Source organism: Hippopotamus amphibius, chromosome 12, assembly GCF_030028045.1.
Source record: "Hippopotamus amphibius kiboko isolate mHipAmp2 chromosome 12, mHipAmp2.hap2, whole genome shotgun sequence".
In the NCBI taxonomy this organism is placed as follows: Eukaryota; Metazoa; Chordata; class Mammalia; order Artiodactyla; family Hippopotamidae; genus Hippopotamus; species Hippopotamus amphibius.
The window spans coordinates 1,648,218-1,674,510 of NC_080197.1; the positions used below are offsets into that span (position 1 = coordinate 1,648,218).

The 26,293-nt window shown below is 56.4% G+C and overlaps 1 protein-coding gene across 1 annotated transcript in view; it reads left to right on the forward strand.

The window, feature by feature from the left end:
• The first annotated feature begins 1,234 nt into the window (after positions 1–1,234).
• Positions 1,235–26,293, forward strand: part of TAF4 (TATA-box binding protein associated factor 4) — a 70,249-nt gene continuing 45,190 nt past the window's right edge. Inside the window, exon 1 of the mRNA XM_057702811.1 lies at positions 1,235–2,592. Coding sequence (XP_057558794.1) covers positions 1,302–2,592 — 1,291 coding nt within the window. The 5' untranslated portion in view covers positions 1,235–1,301. The remainder of the gene's footprint in view (positions 2,593–26,293) is intronic.

Consider the following 26,293-nt stretch of genomic DNA (forward strand, 5'->3'; position numbering starts at 1 on the left):
GTCGTTCACGTGTCACAGCTGCCGCCCGTGTGCCTGCGGCGCGGCCTCTTCAGCGGGAGCGAGGCCGGAGGCCAGGGGCACTTCTCCGGGTCCCCCCCTCCAAAAAAAAGGGGAGAAAAGAGAACCACTAGGCATGTCCCAGGATACCATCTTTTGGTGGATAAAAACAAAAAACGCAGCAGAGAAGTTGACGGGACCTCTTCCTACACAGGTGCTCGCAGAGTCATCTCAGATAACTTACTTCGTCCAAACGACAGGACGCGAGACAAGCACCCGAGGAAGGCCTCCAGGCTGCACGCTCCCCGCGGCCGCCGCTGCTCCCAGCCCGCGCCGCCACTTACACACGCTCGCGTCCTGGGGCCGCGCCGCCGGCGGAGATGAGTCACCCCGGCGCGGCCCCGGGCGCCGACCCCCGCCCCGCCCCGCCGCCCGAGCAGCGGCCCTCGCGGCGCGAAACGCCGAGTCTCGGGCGGACCGAGGCGCCGGGGCGAGGGGCAGGCCCGCGCTCGCCCCGCCCGGTGCGCCGAGCTCCAGGGCCCGCGCCCGCCGGGGAGCAATGGCGCTGACGCCCAGGCCGCCTCCCTGCCCCGGCCCGCAGCCGCCCGGGCCGCCGGGGGGCCGCGGGCGGCGGCGGCGGCTCCACTGAGGGGCGTCGGGGTGCCGGGAGCACGGCGTCCCCGCTCTCTCGCCCGCCCGCCCGCCCGCCCGGCTCTCCTGTCAGCTCCGGCCGCAGCCATTTTGGAGCGAGCCGAGACAAAGAGCCAGTCACCGCCGCCGCGCCCCCGCCCCCCCCACCCAGGCCCCGACCACGGACCCCGCCCGTCTCGCCCTCCCGGCCGCCGGCCCCCGGCCCGTCCGGCAGCCCGGACCCCCCAACCCCCGCCGGTCCGACGGCGCCGGGCCCGCTACCCGCGGCCAGCCCGCCCGCCGAGCCCCAGCCGCCCTCCTGCGCACCGGCCTCTGCCGCTCACGGCCATTGGCCGCGCCTTTTAGGCGCGCGCCGCGGCCAATCGCGAGGCGCCGGGCGGCCGGGCGGGGGGCGCCGCGGCCAATGGCGAGGCGCCGGGCGGCGGGCGGGGGTGGGCGCGCCGCCGCGCCTGCGCAGCGCGCCGCCACCGCCCTCCCCCCCGCCCGGCCGCCCGCGCCCCCCGCCCGGCCGCCGCCCCCGCCCCGCCCGGCGCGCGCCGCCCCCCGCCCGCCCCCGCGGCCGCCCGCCCGCCCGCCCGCCCGCCCGCCCGCGCGGAGCCTCCTCCCCGCCCAGCGCCGGCCGAGCGGCGGCGGCGGCGGGCCGAGGAGGAAAGATGGCGGCGGGCTCGGATCTGCTGGACGAGGTCTTCTTCAACAGCGAGGTGGACGAGAAAGTGGTGAGCGACCTGGTGGGCTCGCTCGAGTCGCAGCTGGCGGCCAGCGCGGCCCACCACCACCACCTCGCGCCCCGCGCGCCCGAGGCGCGGGCCGCGGCCGCCGGCGCGCTCGGGAACCATGTCGGAGCCGGAGCCGTGCCGGCCGAGGGCGCGCCCGCAGCGGCGCCGGAGCCGCCCCCCGCAGGTAGAGCGCGGCGCGGCCTGAGCGCGGGCGGCCGCCGGCCGGGCCCGCGTCCTCACCGCGCCGCCCCGCTTGTCCCCGCAGGGCCCGTCGTGAAGCTGAGCGCGCTCGAGGCCGGCGCGGCCGCCGCGGCCGGCGCCGGGGCCGGGGCGGGCGCCGCGGCCGGGGCCTGCGCGCCGGGGGCCGCGGCCGCGCCCGAGCCCGCCGCCAAGCCCGCCGCCCGCAACGGCCCGCCCGGCGGCCCCGGCGCCGCGCAAACTTTGAATGGGAGCGCCGCGCTGGGGAACTCGCTCCGCGCCGCCGCCGCACCTGCTGTCAGCCTGCTCCACAACGGGCCCGCGCCCGCGCCGCCGCCGCCCAAGCCCGCCGCCGCCACTGTCATCCAGACGCCGCCCTTCCTCGGCGCCCCCGCCGCGCCCGCGCCCCGCGCCCCCTCGCCCCCTGCGCCCGCCGCAACCCCCGCGCCCCCCGCGCCCGCCGCCGCCCCGCCGCCGCCGCCGCCGCCGCCGGCCGCCGCCAGCCTGGCCCGGCCGCCCGGCCCCCCGGCCGGACCCCCGGCGGCCGCGCAGAACGGCGGCAGCGCCGGCCCCGCGCCCGCCCCCGCGCCCGCCCCGGCCCCCGCGCCCGCCCCGGCGCCCGCCACCAACAGTCAGCCCGGGCCCGCCGCCGCGCCCGCGCAGGTGGCCAAGGCCGACTCGCCCAAGACCGCGCTGCAGCCGGCGCCCCCGCCGCCGCCGCCGCCGCCGCCGCCGCCGCAGACCCTGGCGGCCAGCTGCCCGGCCGGCGCGGGGGCCGGCATGATCCTCGGGCCAACTATGCAAGGGGCGCTGCCCCCCGCCGCTGCCGCCGGCCTCCCGCCGCCGGCCCCAGGCACCCCCACCGGGCTGCCCAAGGGCTCGGCCAGCGCGGTGACCCAGAGCCTGCCCAGGACGCCCTCGGCCGCCGCCGGCGGGATCCGGGCCACGCTGACGCCCACGGTCCTCGCCCCACGCCTGCCGCAGCCGCCGCAGAACCCGACCAACATCCAGAACTTCCAGCTGCCCCCAGGTGAGTGGCCGCGCCGCGGGGCGGGGGGGCGTGCGCTCCGCAGCCGGGCGTCCAGGAAGTTGCCGGGCTGGCGGGACGCCGAGGCCGCGGGCCCTGCGCGGGCCGGCCGCGAGCGGGGGGTGCGCCCGTGCCCCGGCGCGGGACGGTCCCGGGTCCCGGGCGTGCGAGCGTGTGTGCGGCAATGTGTGTGATGTGGCAGCGGGGTCTCCTGCTTCGCGCGGTGCCGGGCTTCAGGTCTCCCTCCGCGCGGCAGAGCCACTCTGCCGGGGCTCCCGGTCCGGCGAGTGGGTCCCTCCTGCCTTCCTGGCCCTGGGGGCCCCTGCCGGTCCCCCCACGGCGCCGAGCGGTAGCAGCCGGCGCTCCGGGGACGACGGACTGGGTTGTTCGGTCTGGGCCCGTGGCTTCCCAATGCTGCGCGCTTCTCTCTCTGGTTTCTGGGATCAGGCGCGTGGTCTGTGTCCTCACTGAACTCTCCTGCTCCCGTACTATTTTGGGCTGTGCTTGGTGTCCCCTGGCAGTGGGCTGGGGACCCCCCCCCTTCCCGGTGAGGTCAGCGGAGGGACGCCCCTTCCATGAGGCTGGGCAAGGCCGCGTGGAAAGCTTTCGCTCCCCCGCTGCCACCAGGATGGCAGAGTTCCCAGGTGAGGCTGGAGGAGCCCTGGGGCGCACGCTCTTCCTGTCCGAGATCTTGCTGCGTGCCTGCCTGCGGCCGTGTTTCAGCACTTCCCGTGGTCACCGAGTCGCTCCGCGCGGTGTCCTCCCTGGGAGGACGCCCGCTTTCTCTGATGATCACCCGTGAAGTCAGCGGTGGGCACGTGCTCTCCGATCGGCGGGTCCCGCGGAGGTAGAGCCGGGTCAGGGGGACAGGGAGCCTCCTCCGTCCGCGCTCCATCTCCCTTCCTGGCGGCAGCCCTCTGGGGCTCTTCAGGCTGGCCCCCGAGAGGCCCCCGCGGCCCTCGGTGTCCCCGGCTTTGTTCCGGGCTTGCCGCCCCGGCTCCGCTCCGTCGCCGCCGCCTCCTGCGTGGACCCGAGCTCCTCCCCCGCCGGTTAGTAGCGTGTGCGGCGGCGGGAGCGGTGGAAACAGCTCCTCCTGCGTCTGTGCCCCTCGTGCTGGCTGCAAAGCTGTTGGTCACCTTGAGAGGCTTTCAGCGTCTTGCAAGGCAGGTTTCGCTGTCCGTGCCGTGGGGTGCGGAGCGCGGGACGCTGGCAGGGCTCTGATGTCACAGGGGCCGCCGGGGGGGAGCTTCGGGACAAGAGCGGTGTGTTTGGGGTGGTCGCGGGGGCAGCCCTGCTCTGAGGAGGAGGTGATGTGAACTCAGTTTCCTGCGAGGTGCCAGGTGCCCCTTTACGACACATTTCGTTTGTTTTTGAGTTTGTAGGACGGTTTTATTAAAGGTTTTATTTTGCTCACTGTGTGTGTTTGACCTTTTCGTGGAAAATGTGTTTGATCTTCAGTGAGGTTAAAAACAGGGAATTCGTGGTTGTAGAACATTATGTAAAATGTCAGAATACTTTTTAGCTAGTTGTTAGAGCACCTCCTCAGTGGTCCTCAGCCCTTGTCTTACTCTTAGCAAGGACGGTTCCCTGCCCTGCACTTTTGTTATTGAAAACTGGTGTGAACTCCTCTGTAAAGTTTGTGACTCATTAAAGTTTGTGAGGCTGGCGCTGTGCCTGGCTCCCAGGGCGGGGAGGAGTCCCCCGCCCCTCGTGCCCCGGTGATGCCTGTAGGTGTGGTAGGTCGGGGTTGACTGGATCCCTTTGGTCTGAGCCTCTGCGTGGGTGAAGCCTTCTTAGCTACCTTGTCTCTTCTGGGGGGAGGAAGCTGTGGTTCAGAAAGGGCACCTCTGTCATCTTTGTCATGGTTGACCCGGGACTCACGTTCATCTGCTGTTGTAGATCTAGCGGCCAGTGTTAGGGATGTCTGCATGTGACCTGTAGGTGACTCCTTGAAGAAAACTGCAAAGGTGCTGACTCTTTGCGCAAGTTCTCACGAATCTTTGCATTAGTCCCGTGTGTGAGAGCAGAGAACAGCTCATGGTGACATTTGGGTGACAAATGCTGAGAGCTGTGCTTTAAAGGGGCCAAATGCTTTCTAGAAAATAAAAGATTCACACTATCTCCTCATGCTCCCATCCCCCCACAGTAAATCTGCTGATTCAGAGCTCTGATTAATTCTGTTCCTTCATTTTAATAACAGAAGTATAAAAAGTATAGTTAAAACTACTACTAGTGCCCCACAACAAAGTACTTTCTCTTAAATAGTACAAATTAATTTTGTAAGTCAAAGTGACAGATTATGAATATTCTAACTACCTCATAATTGATCGATCAGAAAATATTAAATTCTACTTGATGTCTCCTCGTCCTTAAACTCTTTCATCATCAAAATGTATAAAGCGGAGGTGAAACAAACTTGTAAAAATAACTATTGCTCAGTTGATAACTCATTCTTGCTAGTACTGAGGGATTAGGGGTGGGCAGAGTTTTCAAAGCTGCACATGGGTGTCAGGTGAAATAGCAGACTGTTGGCAGTTGGCACGTGGGTGAGAGAAGCCTGCTCCTCCCAGTGCTTTCCCTTCCCGTAGGTAGGTCAGAGTCCGAGGGGGGAAACAGGGACAGAGGTTTCACTGAGTCCTTGAGGGCCAGTCAGGCCTGGCATACTGCATCCCCACAGCCCACCGGGAGCGCGTCTTGAACTTGGTGTCAGGAAACTCAGTCTTGGTATTCCTTGTCGCGACAGTTTTGTAAACAGGTGTTTATGTTATTGTAATTAACTTACTCATTTAAAGGTATCGGAGTCTCAGCTTTATCTGCTGTGGGGAATATTAGGAACATGTAAGTCTTCTGAGAGATTGTTGCAGTAAAGGTAGTGGTCCCAAGGATAGTGAAAAGCACTAGTTAGTTCTGTACAGCTTAGAATAGTCATAACATCCAAGGAATATTATGATTATAGTTGAAAGAAAAGAAAAGTGATATGACACCAAAATTAGCATGTGCACAAACGGTTTTAAGAGATCTTTTCAGATAAGTGTTATGTTAGAGATGCTTATTTCTAAAGGTTATCTTTTGGCACACTTGCATTTTCAGTAGTGTGTGTCTGTTTGTTCTGCTTTCACAGAGAATTTGTCCTCCCGGGGCTCTAAGATTTGGCTGAAGTGCAGGGTCTCGTTCCCTGACAGAACACCTTTTCTCGATACCTCAGCTTCGGGAACATTTGCACGGGGTTGACTTAAAATGAACACCCCTGAGGCTGCTGTGCTTGGGAAGACAGAGGTCTGGGGCAGGGGCTCCCATCCTTGGTGAATGGAGTTATTGGGTGGTGGGGAAAGAGAAAGGAGAGTCCAGGGTAGCCAACTGTGCTGTGTGGACCGGGTTGAGTTCCAGGAGGGCTGCCCCGAGCTGGGTGGCGGCCCAGAGTTTTGGGCACTGGACGTCTGGGGGCTGACTTTGGCAGAAGTGCTGTGGCACAAGGGATGTTCTTAGGAGTTTAGATTTTGTTCCTTGAAGGCACTCTTGACCTGGGACAGAATGTATGTTTCCTTGGAGCCTCAGTTTCCTCAGGTGGAAAGTGAGCTTGAGCATTTTGTGAATTGCTGTGAAATTGCATTGGGATGCATGGTACACACTACCTTCAAGTAGCGTTTATTCAGACGCTGTCTCAGCTCAGTTACGTTTCTAACTGGTTTCCAAGTCTAAAAGACAGTTTTGTTTCCATCAAAACCATGCCCAGATTGGACAGGTTCTCAGTGGCCGGGGAGTCTGGCATGGTGGCTAACTCTGGTTCTGTAAGTGAGAAAGTTTCTGAGGTTGTCACAGGTGGGCCGTAGACCTGGGAGACATGTCCTGGAAGACATGGGGGACAAGAGGGTGCAGCTGTCTGTGGAGAGAGTGGACCTGGGCAGGGGACAGGCCAAAGGCCTTGACCGAGTTTTCCTCTTGATATGCTTAGATAACAGTGGCATTTGAAAAGAAGAAAGTAACTTTGGGGGAGCTGTCCCCGGCCAGCACTGGGAGGTCTGCTTAGCATAGCACAGAGGTAGCGTCTCTGAGTTTGCTTCCACGCCGCCAACTGGGAGGGGAGTCCCTCGGTGGGCGAGCACCTGGTCACTCTTCTTCGCTCCCCGTCCCAGCTTCGGTTCTGGCTGCCCCACCGCCTTCAGGGCGGACATAGCCGTCTTGGCGACATGGACTAGGGTGATGTTTCAGGCACATGTGGGTGTCTTTTGGAGCTGATGATCCTCATGTTCTGGCGACAGCCGGGCAGGGGGTCCCTTAGGCCCTTCGGGGTGTCTGTTCTCACTGTGCATGGAGCCCCACCCTTGTGGTGGGATCATCAGAGTTTGAAGAGACAACTTTCTGAGTACTTTTTTAAAAATTTTTATTGCACTGCATGTATTTTGTAAATTTATTTATTTATTTATTTTATTGTCTGTGTTGGGTCTTTTTTTTGGCTGTGCGCGGGCTTTCTTTTAGTTGCAGTGAGTGGGGGCTACTCTTCATTGTGGCGCGCGGGCTCCTCATTGCCGTGGCTTCTCTTGTTGTGGAGCACGGGCTCTAGGCGCATGGGCTCAATAGTTGTGGCGCACGGGCTCAGTTGCTCCACAGCATGTGGGATCTTCCTGGAGCAGGGATCGAACCTGTGTCCCCTGCATTGGCAGGCAGATTCTTAACCACTGTGCCACCTAGGAAGCCCCTTTCTGAGTACTCTTAATGAGGGGTAGGCCCTTATCTGTTAGGGCTCTGGACGGAAGCGATGAGGAAAGTGGTCTCCTGGCCAGTGGGCGGCTGTCTTGTCTCCTGGACTGAGGGGGTGGAGCCTGGGCTCCTTAGATACCTGTAGAGTTTCTGACAGGTGGGAGCTGGGCCCCCCAGCAGTGGTGTGTGGTCAGAACAGGACCGGCTGGGTTCAGACCCTGCCCTCGGAGGAAGCGGCCCAGCGGGAGTGGGCGGCAGGGGCGCACCTGTTCCTTGAAACCGTAGTAAGGTGACGTGGTCCGTGATCCGCTTCCGGAGCCCGTTTCAGCGTGTGAATGTACGCTCTCCTCATCTTAAATGATACGTTTGAAGAAAGCTTTTTTTATAAATCACTAGTCATACGTGAGTTGATCAAACATAATTAAAACGGTTTTTGAAAATCTTGAAGCAGAGACTTGGAAGGACTCTGGAGCAGCTTGCCTGAGACGTGGGGTCCTTTGCGTAGTTCTTGAAAGCAGCGTTCCCTGTTCTCCTGACGGTAGCAAGCAGGACGCAGGTTCGCCCAGCGGCCTCGGCTGACGCAGTGACTGCTGGGGGCTCTCACCTCTGAGATGTGTCTCAGGCTGCAGGTCGGCGACGCTTCGTTTACTCAGGCCTTCGATGGTAAGAAAACAGGCCGACTAAGTAGGAAAACCACAGGAGAGGGGAGCCGTTTGCAGCAGGACCCTCGGTCCTGGGTGCTGTGCGGCCGGCAGGTGACTGAACTGCTGTTTCCTGCTGGGGCTGAGGGGACGGTGGCTCCTGGCCTGTAAATTACAAACACGTGCACTTCAGAACTTCTTACTTAGAATAATTGCTCTTTAACACCCCGTGAAGTACATCAAGTGCTATAAAGTTATGCTTGAAAATTGGAAGCTTTACATTTCTAGGGTAGGGCATGCACGCTTTGAGTTAAAAATGTTGAATTTTACATATCCTCGGATAGCTGCACCAAGGGATTAAAACCTTAAAGAGATGTAAAAATTGTCCACAATTTAGACTCCTCCCCTGCCCCCAATTTGAGACGTGCGTAGATGCCACCCGTTTGTGCGGCTTCCTTGTTTGGCTGCCTGCCTGTCCGCGCTGCTGCACGGGAGTGGGTGGAGGCTGGGGATGGAGGCCGGGGAGCTCCCCACCCTCCGGCGTGGGCATCGTGAGCCGGGCGTGGTGCAGGGCGTGTGAGCTCAGAGCCCCTCTGCAGCCCTGCAGGCCTGTGAAGCCGAGTGGGACTTTTGTCCTGCCCTCCTGAAGTCAGAGCCTGGATGGGAACTTTCTTCCTCTTCCACATGGCCTAGGAGGAAGGGACGCACACTGATTTTGAGACCCAAACTCGTGAGGCGCGTGACCAGGTGAAGAGGAGGGGTGTGGAATATGGTTGCTGACACTGGGGAACTTGTGTCCTCGAGGGCTTTTTTCCAAATACTTTCCAGCTCCAGAGGTTGGGAAATCCTAAAACGATCCTTATGAGCATATCAAATTGGGTGTCAGATTTTAGAACTTATGGGGCAAGTGGTTCTAGCTTTCAAGTGACTTGTGTTGGGAGAGGGGTCCGTGGTCTGAGTGGACACTGAGTGGACAGGACAGGACTCTAGTAGCCAGGAGACCTAAGCCCTCCTCCCCAGTGCTGGGCGTGGCCTGCCAGGTATGTGCCCACCGGTCCAAGTGGCAGGTGTTGGCTGAACACTCCACAGAGGGCAGAGAGGCCTGTGGGGTCAGCGAGGAGACGGGGAGCCTTGGGGAAGGAAGGGGATGGTGCGGACCGTGCACGCGGCTGCGTCTCAGCATCGTGGGGAGGAGGGGGGGAGGCAGCTTTTCCGCTCCTAGACTCTGTGCTCAAGTGCGTGGACGACGGCTCAGGAAAAGTGTTTAAAGGAGTTTTTACACCTCTCACAGGGGAGCTCATAGGTTTATGCGGACGGACGCCAGGCGTTCGTGCGCTCAGCACAGGAGAGACAGGCCTGCTTTGTGCCTGTTCGATCTTGTAAAGATACTATAAAGTAGTAGCATTTTAAGTATCACAGTTATTTGAAGAATTAAAAAGGAGAGCTTTCTTGATTGATTTTTAAAATGTAACTGTTATAAAAATTGATAGTCACAAGAAAATGATTTCTTTTCCCACCTGTTTTTTTCTGATCATAAAATTAGTTTTACCCCTCATAGGAGGTTTGGAAAGAAAAGTATAAGGAAGAAAACAGATCACTTGTAAGCTCACCTTGTCAGATGGTTCCGTTTTGGCGGCGTTGCCTCAGCCTGTGTTGGGTGCAGAAGTACTTCTGACTTTTACGAAATCGGGGTCATGGGGGCCGCGCTCTGTGCCGCCTCCTCCTGCCTGAGTTTTCAGTGCAGCTCCCCCCTCAGTGATCTGTGACGTTCCCTGCGCCCGCTTGGTCTCCCACTGCCTTGGGCTGACGCTTCGTCACAGGCCCCCGTGACAGGCTGCTGTGCTGATGTCCACTGGTCTGTCGTGAATGACCCTTAGGTGGCTGTCCTGTGTCCACTCTGTGCGCATCGGCTGGGGTGAGCATCTTCAAGCCTTTGGTACAGGTTGTCTTCTGGAGGTCTTGACCATTTACACTTTTGAAACCACAAAACGTGGGCAAAATACAACTTTTTAGAAGTCGATAGCGTTCTAACGATTATCTTTAGAAAGTTGTATCTAGTTTTACGTTGCATGTTTTCAACCACGTGAGGTTAATTGAACCCCTTGGTTGATGAAGGTGGCAGCCTGATCGCACACGGCTTTCGAGGTGTGACCGAGCCAGTGAACCAGGCTGCTGTGGGTGCCGGGGTGCGGGCTGGGGGCCCCCAGACCCACAGAGCCCCTGCTGTCAGGGAGCTTTGTGGTGCAGGGCAGCAGACAGTGGTTTCTTGCCTTAAGTTGATGGAGGAGAGGACGAGAGACCAGAAGGCACCGCACTGGGAAGGCCTTCCAAGCGGGCGAGTGAGACCTGGGAGATGAGAAGGGAGCCATGTGCTACCCGGAACCTGGGTTCAGGCAGAGGAGGAGCCAGTGCAGGGCCCAAGGGCAGGTCAGGGAGAAGGGCCCGGGCTGCAGTGGGCGAGTGTGGGTCCCACGGGGCACAGGTAGGGGCCGGCTGGTCACCGAGCTGTGTATCCAGGTGTGCTGGGGGTTTGCGTTTATTCCTGGTGCGTTGGGAAGGCTTTGAAAGGTTTTCAGGAGGCAGCGGTAGAATCCGAACTGTGGTGGTTCGGTTTTTTTATTTAAATTAATTAATTTTATTGGCTGTGTTGGGTCTTCGTTGCTGCACACGGGCTTTCTCTAGTTGTGGTGAGCGGGGGCTCCTCATTGCCGTGGCTTCTCTTGTTGTGGAGCATGGGCTCTAGGCACGTGGGCTTCAGTAGTTGTGGCATATGGGCTCAATAGTTGTGGCTCACGGGCTCTAGAGCACAGGCTCAATAGTTGCGGCGCACAGGCTTAGTTGTTTCACGGCATGTGGGATCTTCCTGGGGCAGGGATCAAACCTGTGTCCCCTGCATTGGCAGGCAGATTCTTAACCACTGCACCACCAGGGAAGTCCCGAACTGTGTTTTGAGAGCACTTTGTGTCTGTGGACCATGGGATGCAGAGGTGAGGTGGTCAGGGGCAGAATGGGCAGCAGGGGGTGCTGGTGGCCACGGCAGCGTCCAGGCGAGGGCAGGTAGCGGGCCTGGGGTGCTGGTGTGGAGGTGGAGTGCTGTGGACTTGCTGATAGGTTCGAGACAAGAGGCGAGGACAGGGCATCCTGGCGGGACTGAGATTTGTGACCATGGTGACACGGAAGAAGGTGGAACATTCCCTGGGTGGGCACTAGGGGTGGGGACCCAGGTGCTTGTTTGGACACGTGAAGTTTGAGGTGCCTATTTCCAGAGGAAACGTCAGAGGTAGTTGAATATAAGGCAGGAGCTTGTGAGAGAGGTTGGAAGAGGTCATAATTTGGGAGTCATGGCATTGAGTGGAAGTATTGGTCATGGGGGGTCACCCCCAAGGGAGTCTCAGTGCAGACCCAGCCAGTGAGGGCCACCTCCTGGGAGAAGGTGGGGCGTGGGCAGCCCCCTGCTGGGGCACAGCGGGGAGGGCAGAGGGTCAGGAGGGAGGGGTGGCCCTGAATGCTGCCGGGTCTTTAGGGAAGAAAGACGTGGGGCACTAGTTTGAAGAGTGTTTTATGATGTCGGCTGTTGTCATGGAGGGAGCACTATCCCCTGGCCTGTTGGCCTCTTTGTTTACGAAAATAGCTTACAATGAACTTCATTACTTCCGACGTGCTCCTTGATGAGCTCAGGTGGTTTGCAGCCCTCCACTTTGTGCCCCGTGCAGATGGATAGATGCAGAGTTGTGTAGGTTTCCGGAGCTGGACAGTCCCATGAAGATGACCTCCCTTGATGAAGATGTTGAGACTGTGGAGGTGAGCGGCTCTTCAGGGACCCAGTGGCCCCTTACCAAGGGGCTGGGCCTCCAGGGCACCCCCCTCCTTCTTGTGCACCCCTCCCGGCTGTGCTGACTAGGAGCAGCTGCTGCACAGGGACCAGGGTTTTCACAGGGAAAAATTCGCGTGGCGAGAGCTGTCCCGGGCGAGTGTGCCTGCTGCCAGTCTGGAGACCCAGGTGCAGGAGGGCGTGGAGTGCCCTGGCCGCAGGCTTATTGGTGAGGCAGGAACTGTGCTCAGCGGTCCCGGCTTTTAAAGGCCCCTCACGGCACCTGCGGGCTTTTCTCTGCACTGGCCGTAGGTGCTCTGGTCGAGGCCACCCTCCTGGCCGGGAGGAGTAAACAGTCAGGAGGCACCCTGGCCTCGAGGCCTAGGACGTTTCTCCTGATGGCAGAGGCCGCGGGCTCCTTCAGCTTGTGCCTGGGGGCAGTCTTGTGGACAGTCAGCAGCCCTGCTCGTGGCCTTGTGGTCGAGAGCTTGGTCACTGGTTGGTCAGCAAGTATTAACTGAGCACCAGGTTCAAGTCCAACCTTGCGCTGAAGCAGGATGGTCCTGTCCTCAGGGAGTGCCTTTCTGATGCGGTCGCGTTGCTGAACTGCCGTAGGTCAGTGTGTGCGGGCGGGGATGGGGCGAGTGTGACATTTGTGAGATGCAGTGTCATTGGTCACCCCCTCCCCTGGTGTAATTTCTCAAAATACGAGTTCTGTCTGTTATGTTCAGCTCTGGACGCTCCAGAGTTTTTTCTGCTGCTCTAGACTGATTAGATGACAAGTCAGGTTTGGTGCCATTAGCTGTGTGTTTAGCAGTTAAACTCAGCTCAGAAGGTCCGCTGTTAAAGTCCCAGGGTGATGTGTACAGCCTGCAGCTGGGCCGTGGGGAGGCGGGGAGAGATCCCTGAACCTGAGCTCCTTGGTGAGTGTGCAGGTCCAGACAAGGCTCCCGGGCGCTCTGGGCCTCGGCGCCTGGCCTCGGGCCCTCGCGGACCGATCCCTGCGTTCCTTCCACGCTGAGCAGCTGGGGAACCACCACTGGGTGCTGTCTCGGGTCCTGGTCCTGGTCCTGGAACGGTGGGGGTTTCACAAACACACCTCCGTGGGGGTCTCTCAGGCCACACTTGGCGAGGGTGTTGGCTTGGCGACCTTGGGGCCGTCAGCAGAGTCTCCTGGCATGAGTGGGGCTGCTGACTTGCTGGGGACCTGCCTCCCTAGAGAAAAGGGCTGTGTCCCTGGCCCAGCCTTGGCGGGGTGAGGCAGGCGTGTGCAAGGATGTGTGGACACGGGCGGAGCTGGCGGAGCCCTGGGCTCCGTTCTCCGGGCCAGCAGGGCCAGACGGCAGGAGCACAGCGTGCGTAGGCGGCGCGGAGCCCGGTGGGAGCCCACTTTCGTGGCTGTCCGTGGACGCTTGTGTGTGTCGTGTGTTCCTTCACATGTGGGCGGTCGTCCCGAGGATGGATGGAACCCCGGAGGTGGCTGCTGGGGGGTGGGATGCGGTACGGGTCTACCCCTGGGCAGGGGGCCTTTGCCTTTATCTGTGCCATTTGAGTTTTCTTAAAGAGACCCAGGGCCGTCATAACAATGATTAACAGTCGTTTGTTCTGGGTGGTATATCCCTAGAATGTTTATTCTTATAATCATGTGTATTTTAAAACTTTCCCAGCCAACTCTTGGATGTGATCACGAGTGGCTGCTCCGTGTGGGGTCGCGGACGGTGTCTTGTGGAGCTCCAGGCGTGGGAGGGCGTGGTCGCGGTCACTCAGGTGCCCTCTGCTTGGGACCATTTCACGTAAGGACCTCCATGGATTCTCGCTGCTTCGGGATGAGGCGTGGGCCTGCCCGCGGGGGTCGTAGGCCCCCACCACCCGGCTCCCGCGCACGCCTGCTGTCTTCCTCATGGGTCAAGCCCAGGCCGCAGCCGCACGTCGTGGCACTCTCCCCTTTGCTGAGAACGTCACTCTCTGGACACTTCTGCAGTTGTCAGCTCCCCCTGCCACGGTGCTCTTGGACCCTGGCTTCTGTGGCCCCCAGGGCGGAGCAGGCCCTTCCCCAGGACCGCGTCTCTCTCACTGAGGCCTGTCTCCATGGGTTGCAGCAGCGGGGCAGGTGGCTCTGAGCCCGTACAGGTGAGGCTTCCTGTTGGTTACCTGTGGGTTTTGACTGTGGTCTCGTCAGCCAGGCAGGGGCACCTGCGGGCAGGGGCATGGCCTGTGCCTCGCTCCTCTTGGACCACGGCATCAGCATGGCACTCGTATGGCGGTGCTTGCGGCTGAGTCGAGGAGGCCTGGGGGCATTTGTGGTTTGTCCACTCAGCCAACAGGCTGAGGCTTCAGGAAGCCATGGGTTGAGACGGAGGCCAGTGGAGGACAGGACAAGTGTGCTTGCATCTGAGATGCGTTAGAGTTGGATTGGTCACAGTCCCTGGTCACTTGGCAGGTTAGTAAGCATTTGTGACGCCCCGGCAGGAGAGCTGGGTCCCTGCCCGCCGCCCACGTGACTGGCCCCCAGCTCCCCTGCTGCGGCAGCCATTGCCCCCACGCGTGGTCACCATGCCCTCGTTTACCCGTCCTTCCTGCTTGTGGCGTCTTCCTCAAAGTTGCTGAACCATGTGTTTGATTTTGCTGTAACTTTGTAGAGAGAGCCATGCTGTGGGCCATCTTCTGGGACCTTGGCCCCTTGCGTGTCATGGTACAGGGGTCCTCCTCCTGTAGGGCGGGTGGTACTTTGTCTTGTGGGGATCCCACAGCTTCTTCAGCCCTGCTCACCTTGCCCGGGTCTCCAGTAGGGGAGCAGGGGCCAGAGTCCTGTCCTGGGAGGAATCGTCAGCCTAGGAAGCGTTGCCCCTCCCCAGCAACCTGGGGCGGTCCTGAGAGCAGGTCAGTTACTTGCTCACGAAAACTCACGCACTTGGTTCAGACATTTGGGTTCGGGTTGTCCACCAGATACCCAGTGAGTATCGGGGACAGTTGAGACGTGAGTCAAATGCAGAGGTGGGTTCAGGGCTGGGGAGGCTAGCCAGGGAGAAAAGAGATGTGCTCTGAGACCCTCTGACACTTCGAGGTGGAACAAGCAAAGGATGCTGGAGGAGAGAGGGAGGCAGGGGCCCACGGGGTGGGGGCAGTCATGGGGTCAGGAGCGTGTCAGGGAGGTGAGTGTCTTCACCTGTCGGGGAGGCGAAGGTGGAGCTGCCCTTGGGTTGGGCCCCTGGAGGCTGGTGACTGGAACGGGCCAGCCTGAGGGGAAGGTGAGGAAGGGCCCTTGGGGTGTTAGGACTGCACTTGGTGCTTGGGGACTGTGGGGGGCGGGGTTGGAGATGTGAGAGTGGAGTCTCAGGAGTCTCAGTCTCTGGTTGTTTCTGGGCTTGTTTCTTAACGATTGGAGGTCCTAGAGCGGAGCTCTCCAGTAGAAGTGTGATGTGAGCCACATGTAAAATTTGAAGTTTCTAGTAGCACTGAAGTACAAAAAACAGGAGTGTAGACAAAGATGGAATTAATTGTAACGTCCTTTAACCCACTATATCCACGTTGGTCCCTCACCCATGTTCAGATCACCCTGAGCCGTCGCGGCTGTGGCTGTGGGCTCAGCACAGCTTGCTCAGTGCTGGGAGGCTGCCTGGGGCTCGTGGACGTGTACCTGGGGACTGGGAGTGTGGAGGGGCCAGAGCCGCTGGTAGGCTGCGGGGAAGGAGGGGGTCGCTGGGGGAGGGATGCTGAGCCAGAGGGCGGCAGTGTCTGCCAGGCTGAGGACCCTGTGGAGCCAGCCTTCGGGATGAGGGAGGGAGAGGAGCTCAAGTGGCTGAGCCCCATCTGCAGTGGATGGAGTGGGGAGAGGTGTTGGGGGGGAGGGCTGTGGGAGGCAGTTGGGTGGCCAGATGGGGGGTGGGGAGGGGGCACTTGCAGACAGAGGTGGTGGGCTCTCCTGCCTCCTTCCCTGGGAGGGGCGGGGAGGGGGACGGGGTGCACTGTGGCCTGCCTACCACAAAGCACTGTGTCACCGTGAGAAAGCGGGCGGTTGGAGAGCAAGAGTCCATCGGAGTTGGCCGCGGGGCCATGTTAGACTGTTCACATGAGGATGACGGACCAGCAATTGCGCAGCAGCAACTGTTTTGAGAGTGAAAGGAGGACACTGGATAGCGGAGCTCAGACAAGCGATTGCTGCAGCAGGCCGGCCCCGAGGGGTGGAGGGTGCAGCCCGCCGCTGGAGGAGGCCACGCTGGCCGGCGTGCGGGGTCCCTGCGCCCACCCCGCCTTGCCTCCCGGGGCTGATGTCCGGCTGGAGCTGTTGTCTGGGAGCTTCCGGAGGAGGCTGTGGCAACTCTGCCCGGGGGTCTGACATGCACGGGTCCCAGGCTCACCGCAGACCTGGGCCTTCAGCCCGTCCCGGTCGGAGGACCTGTCCACTCGGGTCTCCCGGGGCAGGTGCCCCCGGCCCTGCCGTCGAGCCTGGGCCCCAGGTCGCCCCGGTTCTCCAGGGTGAGGACAGCGTGCTGGGGTCTGTGTGTCACGTCCTCCCATCTCAGTCGTCTGCCGCCTCTGCTCTCCCTGGGGCTCCTTTAGCTTGTCGGGAGCGGCGTCTCTGGTCTGGGCCGTTTGTGTTGTGCGTCCTCCCCGGTGGTGGGCGCCCGTCTCCCCAGCTCTGGAGTTGCTCCGGGAGAAAGGAAGCCCTCTGACCCTCGGCATGCGGGAGGGCTTGTGGCCCGGAGCAGCTGTGCACGCCCGCCGGTAGGAGCCTCTCTTGACATGTCTGGTGGTCCTGGCTTGTCTGGGCTTGAACAGGGTGAGGTCGTGCCTGGGTGTCCCTTATCCCTGGGTGGTTGGGTGGGACTAGGTGGGACCTCTTGATGCCAGAACGTCGTCTGTGTTTTAGGAAAGGATCATCCAGCCATGAGTTCTTGTGCCGAAAGCCTGGACACATGGCTGCTGTGTGCTGCCCGGATGGTCCTGTCTGCCCCCCCCCCCCCCCCCCCGTCTGTGGTCCCTGTGGCAGGCGCATCCCTCGCTGAGCCCTTGGGGGTGCTGGGCAGACCTGTCTCCTGCTCCTCCGCCTGGAGGCTGCTTTTCCTCCTTCATTCCTTGGTTGGGATCTCCTTTTTTTTTTCTTTTTTCTTTTTTTGGCTGCACTGAGTTGCTTATAGGATCTTAATTCCCTGACCCGGGATGGAACCCGGGTCTACAGCGGTGAAAACCTGCATCCTAACTACTGGACTGCCAGGGAATTCCCGGAATCTCCTCCCCGTCTCTTCTCTCCTTCTCTTGGGGGCTTGGTACCACTTAGGTTCCTTTACTCTTGGCTTAGTGGGTCTTGGTGGGGGAGGAGATTGTTCTACTGGCCAGCCAGCCAGCCAGAGGCAGCTTCTCGGGGGGGTTGGGGGCACCTCCCTGGACTCTCCAAGTACTAGCAAAAGCAGATTTTTTTTAAAGACACGTTTTAAAGAGCATTTTTAGTTTCACAGCAAATCCAGAGGAAAGTGTAGAGATTTCACACATTCCCCTCGCCCGCCCCCACGTTCACAGCCTCCCCCATTATCCCCGCCCCCCCCCGATGATGCGTTTGTTGAACCTGCATTGACACAGCATCACTACTCAGGGCCCGTGGTTTACATCAGGCTTCGCTCGGTGCTGTGCGTGCTGTGCATTTGGACACACGTATGACGATGTGTGTCCACCGTTACAGTATCGTCCAGAGTATTTCTACTACCGTCAGAGTCCTCTGTGCTTCACCTGTTCATCCCTCTTCCTCAACCTCTGGCAACCCTCATCTTTTCTCTACCTCCGTAGTTTTGTCTTTTCCTGACCGTCGTATAGCTGGAATCATATGGTAGTGTCGTTTTTTCTGATTGGCTTCTTTCACGTAGCAATATACACTTATGGTTCCACCATGTCTTTTCACGGCGTGATAATTCATTTCTTTTCAGGGCTGAATAATATTCTGCTGTCTGGATGGACCGCACTTTATCCATCACCTGCTGAAGGGCATCTTCTTGCTTCCAAGTTTTGACCGTTATGAATACAGCTGCTGTAAACATTCACGTGCAAGTCTTTGTGTGGACGTACGTTTTCAGCTCCTTTGGGTAAATACCAAGGAGCAGAGTCGCTGCATCATATGGGAAGAGTGTGATTCATTTTGTGAGAAACTGTCAAACTGTCTTCCTGAGGGGCTGCGCCATTTCCCAGCCCCACCAGCGACGAATGAGAGTTCCTGTCGCTCCACACCCGCGCCAGCATGTGCTGGTGTCAGTGTTCTGGGTTCTGGCCTTTCTGACAGGTGTGTGGTGGCATCTCATTGCTGTGATCTGCATTTCCCCGATGACATGTTGCGGGAGGCATCTTTTCATGTGCTTATTTGCCACCTGTATATCTTCTTTGCTGAGTTACCTGCTTAGGTCTTTGGCCCGGTTCTAATTGGGTTGTTTGTTTTCTTACTGAGTTTTAAGAGTTCTTTGTGTATCTTGGATAACAGTTTATCAGATGTGTCTTTTGCAAATATTTTCTCCGAGTCTCTGGCCTGTCTTCTCATTCTCTTGATGGTGTCTTTTGTAGAACAGGTGTTTTTAGTTTTAATGAAGTTCAGCCTATCAGTGTTCTCTTTTACGTGCCTTTGGTGTTGTATCTAACAAGGCATCACCATGCCCAAGTCATCTAGGTTTTCTCCTATGTTATCTTCTAGGTGTTTGCACTTTGCATTTAGGTCTGTGATGCATTTTGAGTTAATTCCCGCGAAGGGTGTGAGGTCTGTGTCTAGATGCATCTGTTGCTTGCGGAAGGTGTCCAGTGGTTCCAGCACCATTTGTCGAAGAGACTGTCTTTTCTCCATTGCATTGCTTTTGCCCCTTTGTCCAAGATCAGTTGACTGTGTTTACGTGGGTCTCTTTCTGGGCTCTCTGTTCTGGTCCATTGATCTGTGTGTCTGTTCTCTCCCCAACACCACACTGTCTTCATTACTGTAGCTTTTAGTAAGCCTTGAAGTCGGGGAGTCAGTCCTCCGACTTTGTTCTTCTCCTTCAGTGTTGTGGTGGCTGTTCTGTGTCTTTTGCCTCCTCTTTGTGTGAACTTTATTATTTATTTATTTAAAAAATTTTTATTAATTTTTTTGGCTGTGTTGGGTTTTTGCTGTTGCACGTGGGCTTTCTGTAGTTGCGGCAAGCAGGGGCTGCTCTTTGTTGTGGTGCGTGGGCTCCTCATTACAGTGGCTTCTCTTGTTGTGGAGCACGGGCTCTAGGGTGTGTGGACTTCAGTAGTTGTGGCACGCGGGCTTAATAGTTGTGGCGTATGGACTTATGGCGTATGGACTTAGTTGCATGTGGGATCTTCCCGGACCAGGGATCGAACTTGTGTCCCCTGCATTGGCAGGTGGATTCTTAACCACTGCGCCACCAGGGAAGTCCCCATGTGGGAATTTAGTTCCTCAACCAGGGATAGAACCCATGCCCCTTGCGGTGGAAGTGCGGAGTCTTAACCAGTAGACTACCAGGGAAGTCCTGCAATTGAATTTTCTGTATTAACCTTGTATCCTGCAAGCTTGCTGTAACCGTTTACTAGTTTCAGGAGTTGTCTGTCTGGTTTTTGTCAGTTCTTTTGGGTTTTCTGCATAGATGATCATATGGTTTGTGAACAAAGACAGCTTTATTTCTTCCTTTCCAATCTGCGTACCTTTTATTTCCTTTTCTTTTATTGCCTTGGTCAGGACTTCTAGTTGAAAGCAGTGATGAGAGGGGACATTCTTGCCTTGTAGCAGATCTTGGTGGGAAAGCTTTGCGTTTCTCACTGTTGAGTATGATGTCAGCTGTTGGTTTTTTGTAGGTTATCATGTTGAGGAAGTTCAGCTCTGTTCCGTCATTGAGAGTTTTTATCGCAAATGGGGGTATTTGGGGAAGTGCTGTCGGGGAGCAGCCTCCATGGGAGGTTGGGGCCGTGATCCCGGCAGGGAGGGCCTGAGGGAGACTCCTGCCCTGTCCAGGCCTCGGGATGGACTGTCACTCTTCTTGGTCCCGAGTGAGTCCAGGGTTCTGAGAAGAGCATTTCTGGAGCGCCAGACCCCCCAAGGGCAAGCCCCCTCCTTGGTCTGGGGTTCAGGTGACAAACACCAGTGTTGCTGCCTGAGGGAACTGGCCCTGCCCGAGCCCCTGGGGCCTTTTGGGACTTTCAGGGATGATTTTTGGTGCTTGCGTTGGAAAGCGACCCTCCCCAACCAGGGCGCCCTACTCTGGGGAGAGGATGGGCTGGTGGCCACATGCCATGGGTGGTGAGGAGGAAAGTGCCTGCTGGGCTGCTGTGGGGCTGGCGGTGGGGGCCGAGCTGTGGAGGAGGGGTGTGGGGTAGGAGGAAGGATGGGTCTGGGGGCTCCCCAGGGAAGAGTGGCATGCGCGATGCTTGTTCATCAGACAGCTCCATGTCTGAATGTCCTGGTGACGGGTTCCAGGTGCCGCATTGCGATGGTGGGTCTCTGTTTCCCTTGACCGTGTCACTTTCCATATGATTGGAATATGGTCCCCATGCTCTTACCACGGAAACCAGGGGTGACTTCCCATGTGGCAAAGCCCGACTTGTTCCAAATCAGGTTGAAGCACTTTGGGGTGGGATGGTGTGAGTGCTGCCTTTACAGCAGAGAGGAGGAGGGCATGGTGTCTCAGCATCGTGGGCAGGTGTCCCTTCCCTTTCGTCGGATTTCACCACCCCCGCTCGTAAGTCAGGCTCTTTAAAATGCGGCTGTGCCTGCGAAGGTCTCCCGGAGCGTAGTTTCAGACCAGGAATCTGCCGGAGACATTGTCCTGTTTTGCGTGGTTAGGGTCTTCTCTTCCCTTGCACGTGAACTTACAATTTCCCTTTTATGTTTCGGGTTCCTGATTTAGGGGCAGGAGAGTAAGGCGAACACAGTGGGTCTTCCCTGCAGTCTCTAGACTCTCAGCCCTGCTGGGAAGGAGTGTGAACATTCATTAGCTTTAGGAGAAGTCCGCGCCCTCAGTGCCTGCTCACACGTGGGGGAGGGCTCCTCTCCAGAGAAGGTGACATCTCGGGGCTGGAGCACAGGCTGCTGGACGGCCTCCTAGGAGACAGGGCACCTGGCCGCCCGCCGTGGGATGGCAGACACTGGCTGCAGAGGCCCCGGAAGTGCAAGTGCGTCCCACTCGCAGTGACCCTGAAGTCACGGTCCTAAAAGCAAAGAGTAAATGTAGAAAGCAGGTGGTGATCTTTATGCCTGCAGGTTAGGAAAAGATTTCCTGGGACACAAGTGGCGGAACCATCCAAGTAAAGATCAGTAAACTGGACTTGAGAATTAAAGGAGAACTTTTACTAGTTGACAGACATTGTTAAGAAAATGGAAGGCAGGCTGTGAAATGAGATGAGCTTGTGTCCGGAATACAGCTCAGTAGTAAGAAGACGGCTCTGTTCAGAATGGGCAGAAGTGTGGAATAGACGCAAGAGAAGTTATAAAAATGGCCATGGAAAGTCATCAGAGGAATGGCCCCTTCCACCCCCCACTGACGCAGGTGGAACGAGAAGGACCGCCCCTACCTCCTGTTGGTGGATGTGGAGGTCGTGGAGCCCTGTGGGGTGAGTGCCCATGGGGACAGCCAGGCAGGAGGGGACAGCTTGGCACCTGCTTGAAAAAGGCAGCGTGTACGCGTGGTGTCCAGCACCCCTCCAGGAGGAGTGAGGCGTACGTCCACTCGGGACTCTGGTGACGTTGGCAGCAGCCCTGTTTATCACAGCCCACGGTGGAAGTGACCTGAGTGTCTGCCAGGTGGTGAGCGGTACACGTGGTCTGTCCACGTGGTGGGACATGACTTAGGATACAGAGGAACGGAGCACACGTGGGCCACAATTTGGAGGGATCTCAGAGCTGTCCCCAAGTGTGAGAAGCAGGCACAGGACCGTCTGCGATACGGTTCCATTTATGTGAGAGTCCAGCCAAAGCTAAGCTGTAAAACAGCAGTTGCGTGGTTTCGGGTGATGGTTGTGTGCTGCCCGGAGACTTTCTAAGTTGATGGAAATATTTTAAATCTTGATTATGATTGTGTGTACACAGCTGTATGCATTTGTCCCAATTCACCAGACTGTACACTTTAAATGGATGTATTTTGTTCCTTGTACACTGTGTTTCAGTACAGCTGTACAAAAAAGCTCACGGTGTCACCTTTTCTTCCTGCCTTGCTGTTGCATGATGTTCCGGGAGAAAGAAAGGCAATTGATTGTAGTTGGAGTTATAGTTTGTGTTCTTGTTTATTTGTGTAGAATACCTTTCTGCCCGCTCCTAAAACAGGGGTGCAGCAGAGCAAGAAGTGTTCAGACGGGTGTCCAGGGGCTTCTTTGAGATTGCCCTTTAGGTCTGATACTGGCTACATAATCTTGCTTTTCTTATTTTTAAAATAGAGAGCTGGAGCACTTGGAAACCCTTGGCCTGAGCTAAGGAGATGTTGGTGAGCTGTGCCTGTGAGGAGTTACTGTATGCCTGGAGCCAGTGATGTGTCAGGGACTGAAGGGACCACCTGCGTTGCTTGCATCTTGCTTTTGTTTAAGCGGAAGCATCCGTCTAGTGTTTTTAAAATTAAATATTTATTTTTTTGGCTATGCTGGGTCTTAGTTGTGGCCTGCGGGATCTTTAGTTGCGGCATGCAGGATCAAGTTCCCTGACCAGGGATCAAACCCCGGCCCCCTGCATTGGAAGTGTGGAGTCTTAACTGCTGGACCACCAGGAAAGTCCCCGTCTAGTCTCCATTAGAGAAAGTTGAGTGTCTGTCAGGGGGTTGGCCGTGCATTCCACGCACAGATGGGTTGAGTTTTCCTGCGGGCCTGCCTGTTTCAGAAGTGGCCATTGTAAGGTACAACTTACCTCATCTATACTTACAAACCAACAAGATAACGTCTGGTCTCTAAATACATACCTATCTTTTAAAATTTGATAAACACAAAAAAGTATGGGAAAGGAATGGTTGATAATCTGTATTTCTGTCACCAGGAGGTGATTATAGTGCTCTCTGACATGTAGTTTCCTAATTTCCAGAATCTCCCGGGTCCTTACCTGTTCTCTGGTGAACCTGATTTCCATGGCCGTGAACCTAAGTTAACATTCATTCATTCCTCAGCACTAGTCTAGTGCCACCTGTGTGCCAGGCCTGTTGTGCGCGACAGGGACCCTGCTGGAAGGGGGATGTGCCGTGGTGGCCGTGGTGGCCATGGTGGCCGTGAGCACGAGTGGAGTGAGCGGCGGAGGGTGGCCTGGCGGGCCCTCGGTGCCTGAGTTACCCAGGTGCTCACCTGTATCTTCGCGTGTGTTTCCTCGCCGTCTTGACTGCATCTGGGATTAAGCTCTGTGTGCCGTAAGGTGCGTGAACCACGTGGTGTTTCTGGAGGTGCCTCTTTTTTGTCGCCTCCCGTCTCTGCACTGAGGGCCGTGGGCTGGGTTGGGGGTGGGGGTGGCCCCCTGCTCTGTCCTGCTGGGCGCTGTGTCCTGTGCTCCCTGGGTCCCAGGCCTGGACATGGACTTTTCCCAGCGAGCCTGGGAATGGTCTTTAGATGAAAATGGCTCTGGAAAAACCAAGGGCTGGGGCCGGGTCGCTGTGTTCTGTCAGCTGTTCTGCGGTCTGAGGGAAGGGCGCTTCCGTCAGTGTTTCCAGCATAGCAGGTTCCCCCCATAAAGTCTTTGAAGTTATATTTGTATCTCTTCTCTCGCACAGAGCATCTTGAATCCTGCTTATATAAACATATTTATTACTTGTAAAGTTTAAGGTTTCTTTGTAGTTCTCTGTGTGTTCAAGACTCCATTGAAATAATGTGTGTTGTGCTGCCAATTTGATACATGGTTTCGTTTATTTTTTGTTTTAACTTTACTCTGTTTTTTTGTTTGTTGTAATTTTGTATTTTGAATGTGTGAAACATTTTCATGGTAGAATGTAGAACTTTGTAGAAGCACTTTCATCTCTAGTCCCACTTTCTTCCCTTCCCCTAGAGGGCTAATGTAAAAAATTTTAATTTTCATTAGTTTGTGGGCCATCGTTTCAAGCATGTCTTTTTTTAAAAATTAATTAATTAATTTACTGGCTGTGTTGGGTCTTTGTTGCTGTGTGCAGGCTTTCTTTAGTTGTGGTGAGCGGGGGCTATTCTTCATTGTGGTGCGCGGACTCCTCATTGCCGTGGCTTCTCTTGTTGTGGAGCACAGGCTCTAGGCATGTGGGCTTCAGTAGTTGCGGCACATGGGCTCAATGGTTGTGGCTCACGGGCTCTAGAGCTCAGGCTCAATAGTTGTGGCGCGCAGGCTTAGTTGCTCCACGGCATGTGGGATCTTCCTGGAGCAGGGATCGAACCCGTGTCCCCTGCATTGGCAGGCAGATTCTCAACCACTGTGCCACCTAGGAAGCCCCAAGTATGTCTTTTTGTAAAAATAAGTATGTGCATATGGAGATATATTCTTTTTCTTCTTTTTTCTTACACCAAAGGTGGCATGTACATTGACTTGAACCTTGATTTTTTTTTTTTTAACAGTATAACCTGGAGATCATCTTCCAGTGGCATTTTATTTTAATTGAAAAACTAAGTTTTATGTGTAGTACACTCTGAGAATAAATTACTTTTAGTAGTGACACCTTCCTGTATAGTTCAAACACTAAAACAATAAGTAGTTTTGGAAGGGAATGTTTCAAAAAGACATTTTACTTTCCCCTGCATGGTCAAAAGCATCCACCAGCACAATTCAGCTATGCCATCGAACTCTGGGCTGGAGGCGGTGGGTGGTCCTGCTGGTGAAGGTGAAGCCCCTGTGGTTCCGGGCCAGTCTGCTGTGCGCTTGGAACGGGGGTCTCAGCTTTCCGGGGAAGCCAGGTCCGTGGTGTCTGAGGGTTGAGGGGCTTATCTTTGAATACTTGTCAGCACACACAAAACCTTTTTGGGGGTGTGCTTTCCATAGAACAAAGTGGACCCGCTTTGAGCACACTGATTGAGTTTTGAGGAGTGGGTGTCCTGTCTGTCCACCATGACAGCCAAGACACGGGATGCTTGTTCATCCCTCGTGCACCCTGGGCCCAAGCAAATGCTCTTTTTGCGTCTCTGTCACTGCTGTTTGGTTTTGCCTTCCTAAAATTTCATTTGTAGGGAATCATACATCCTGTGCTTTCTGGTGTCTAGCGCTCTTCCCTCGCGTGTGGTTTGGACTCACCCGCGTGGCTGCGTGTGCCAGCAGGCAGCGCTGCGTGTTCGCGCACACGCCGCACGTTAATCCACTCACCGGTGGGCGGGCAGTGGGTTGCTTTCCATTTCTGGCTGCGGTGACGGACGCTTCTGTGAACGTTACTGCACAGGCTTGGTGTGGACGTGCTTTCCTCTTGGTAGATGTTAGGAGTAGAGGTGCTGAGTCGTGTGGAAAGCGTATGTTGAGCCGTCAGAAGCCACCCCACGCTTTCCTGAGGGGCTGGCCTGCGGCACCAGAAGCGTCTGATGCCCCGCGTCCCCGCCCGCACTTGGCGTGGGGAGGCCATTTCATTTTCACCATCCCCGTGGGTGTGCAGTGGTATCTCGTGTTTATTTTTTAAAGTCTCTTTTATGGAGGCACAGTTTTCATACAGTAAAATTTACGCCTTTTGGGGTATCATTTTGTGAGTTTTAGGAAGCCTAAATGATGTAACCATCACCACAGTCGAGACACAGACTCATCCCAGAGCCTGAAGTCTTTCCTCTCACCCCCTGGCAGTTAGCCCCCGCCCCCGGCCACCAGTGATGGGCCGTGTCTCTGTGATTTTGCCTTTTCTAGAATTTTATATAAATGAAACTATGCGATAGTAGTCTTTTTAGTCTAGCTTCTTTGACTTAGCAGAAGACTTCTGAAACTTCCCAAGTTGTTGCATGCATCAGTACCTGCCTTTTTGTTGTAGGGTAGTACTCCACGCTGTGGATGTATATACTGCATTATTCATCTAGTTACCAGTTGGTGGATATTTGGGTTGTTTCCAGCGTTTGATTATTAAGAATAGTGCTCCCATGAAGGTGTGTAACTGAAACTAACACAATATTGTAAATCAACTATAGTTAAATTAAAAAAAAAGGAATATTGCTTCTATAAACTTTCCCTATAAGTCTTTGTATGGACATAAGTTTTAATTTCTCTTGGGCAGATACATAGGAGTAGAATTGTTGGATGTGGTGAATGAATATTCAACTTTTTAATCTGCCAAGCTATTTTCCAGAGTGGCTGTAGTGTTTTACATTCCCACCAGCAGTGTGTAATGGTTGTTTCAAATCCTTGTCGTTAATATGGTCAGTATTTTGAATTTCAGCCGATTTCGTGGGTGTGTAATGCTGTCTCATTATGGTTTTAATTTGTTTCCCTAATGACTAATGTTGGTGCGCATCTTTTCATGTGCTTATTTTTCATTTGCATATCTTTCCTGAAGCGTCTGTTCAAATCTTTCACCTGTTTTTTTTTATTGGGTTGTTTGCTTTGTTTGATTTGGTTCGGTGAGAGTTTTAAAACATAGATACAAGTCCTTTATTATATAGAATTATTTTATAAATATTTTTCTTAGTTTGTGTTTGCCTTTTCATTTATCTAACAATATATTGC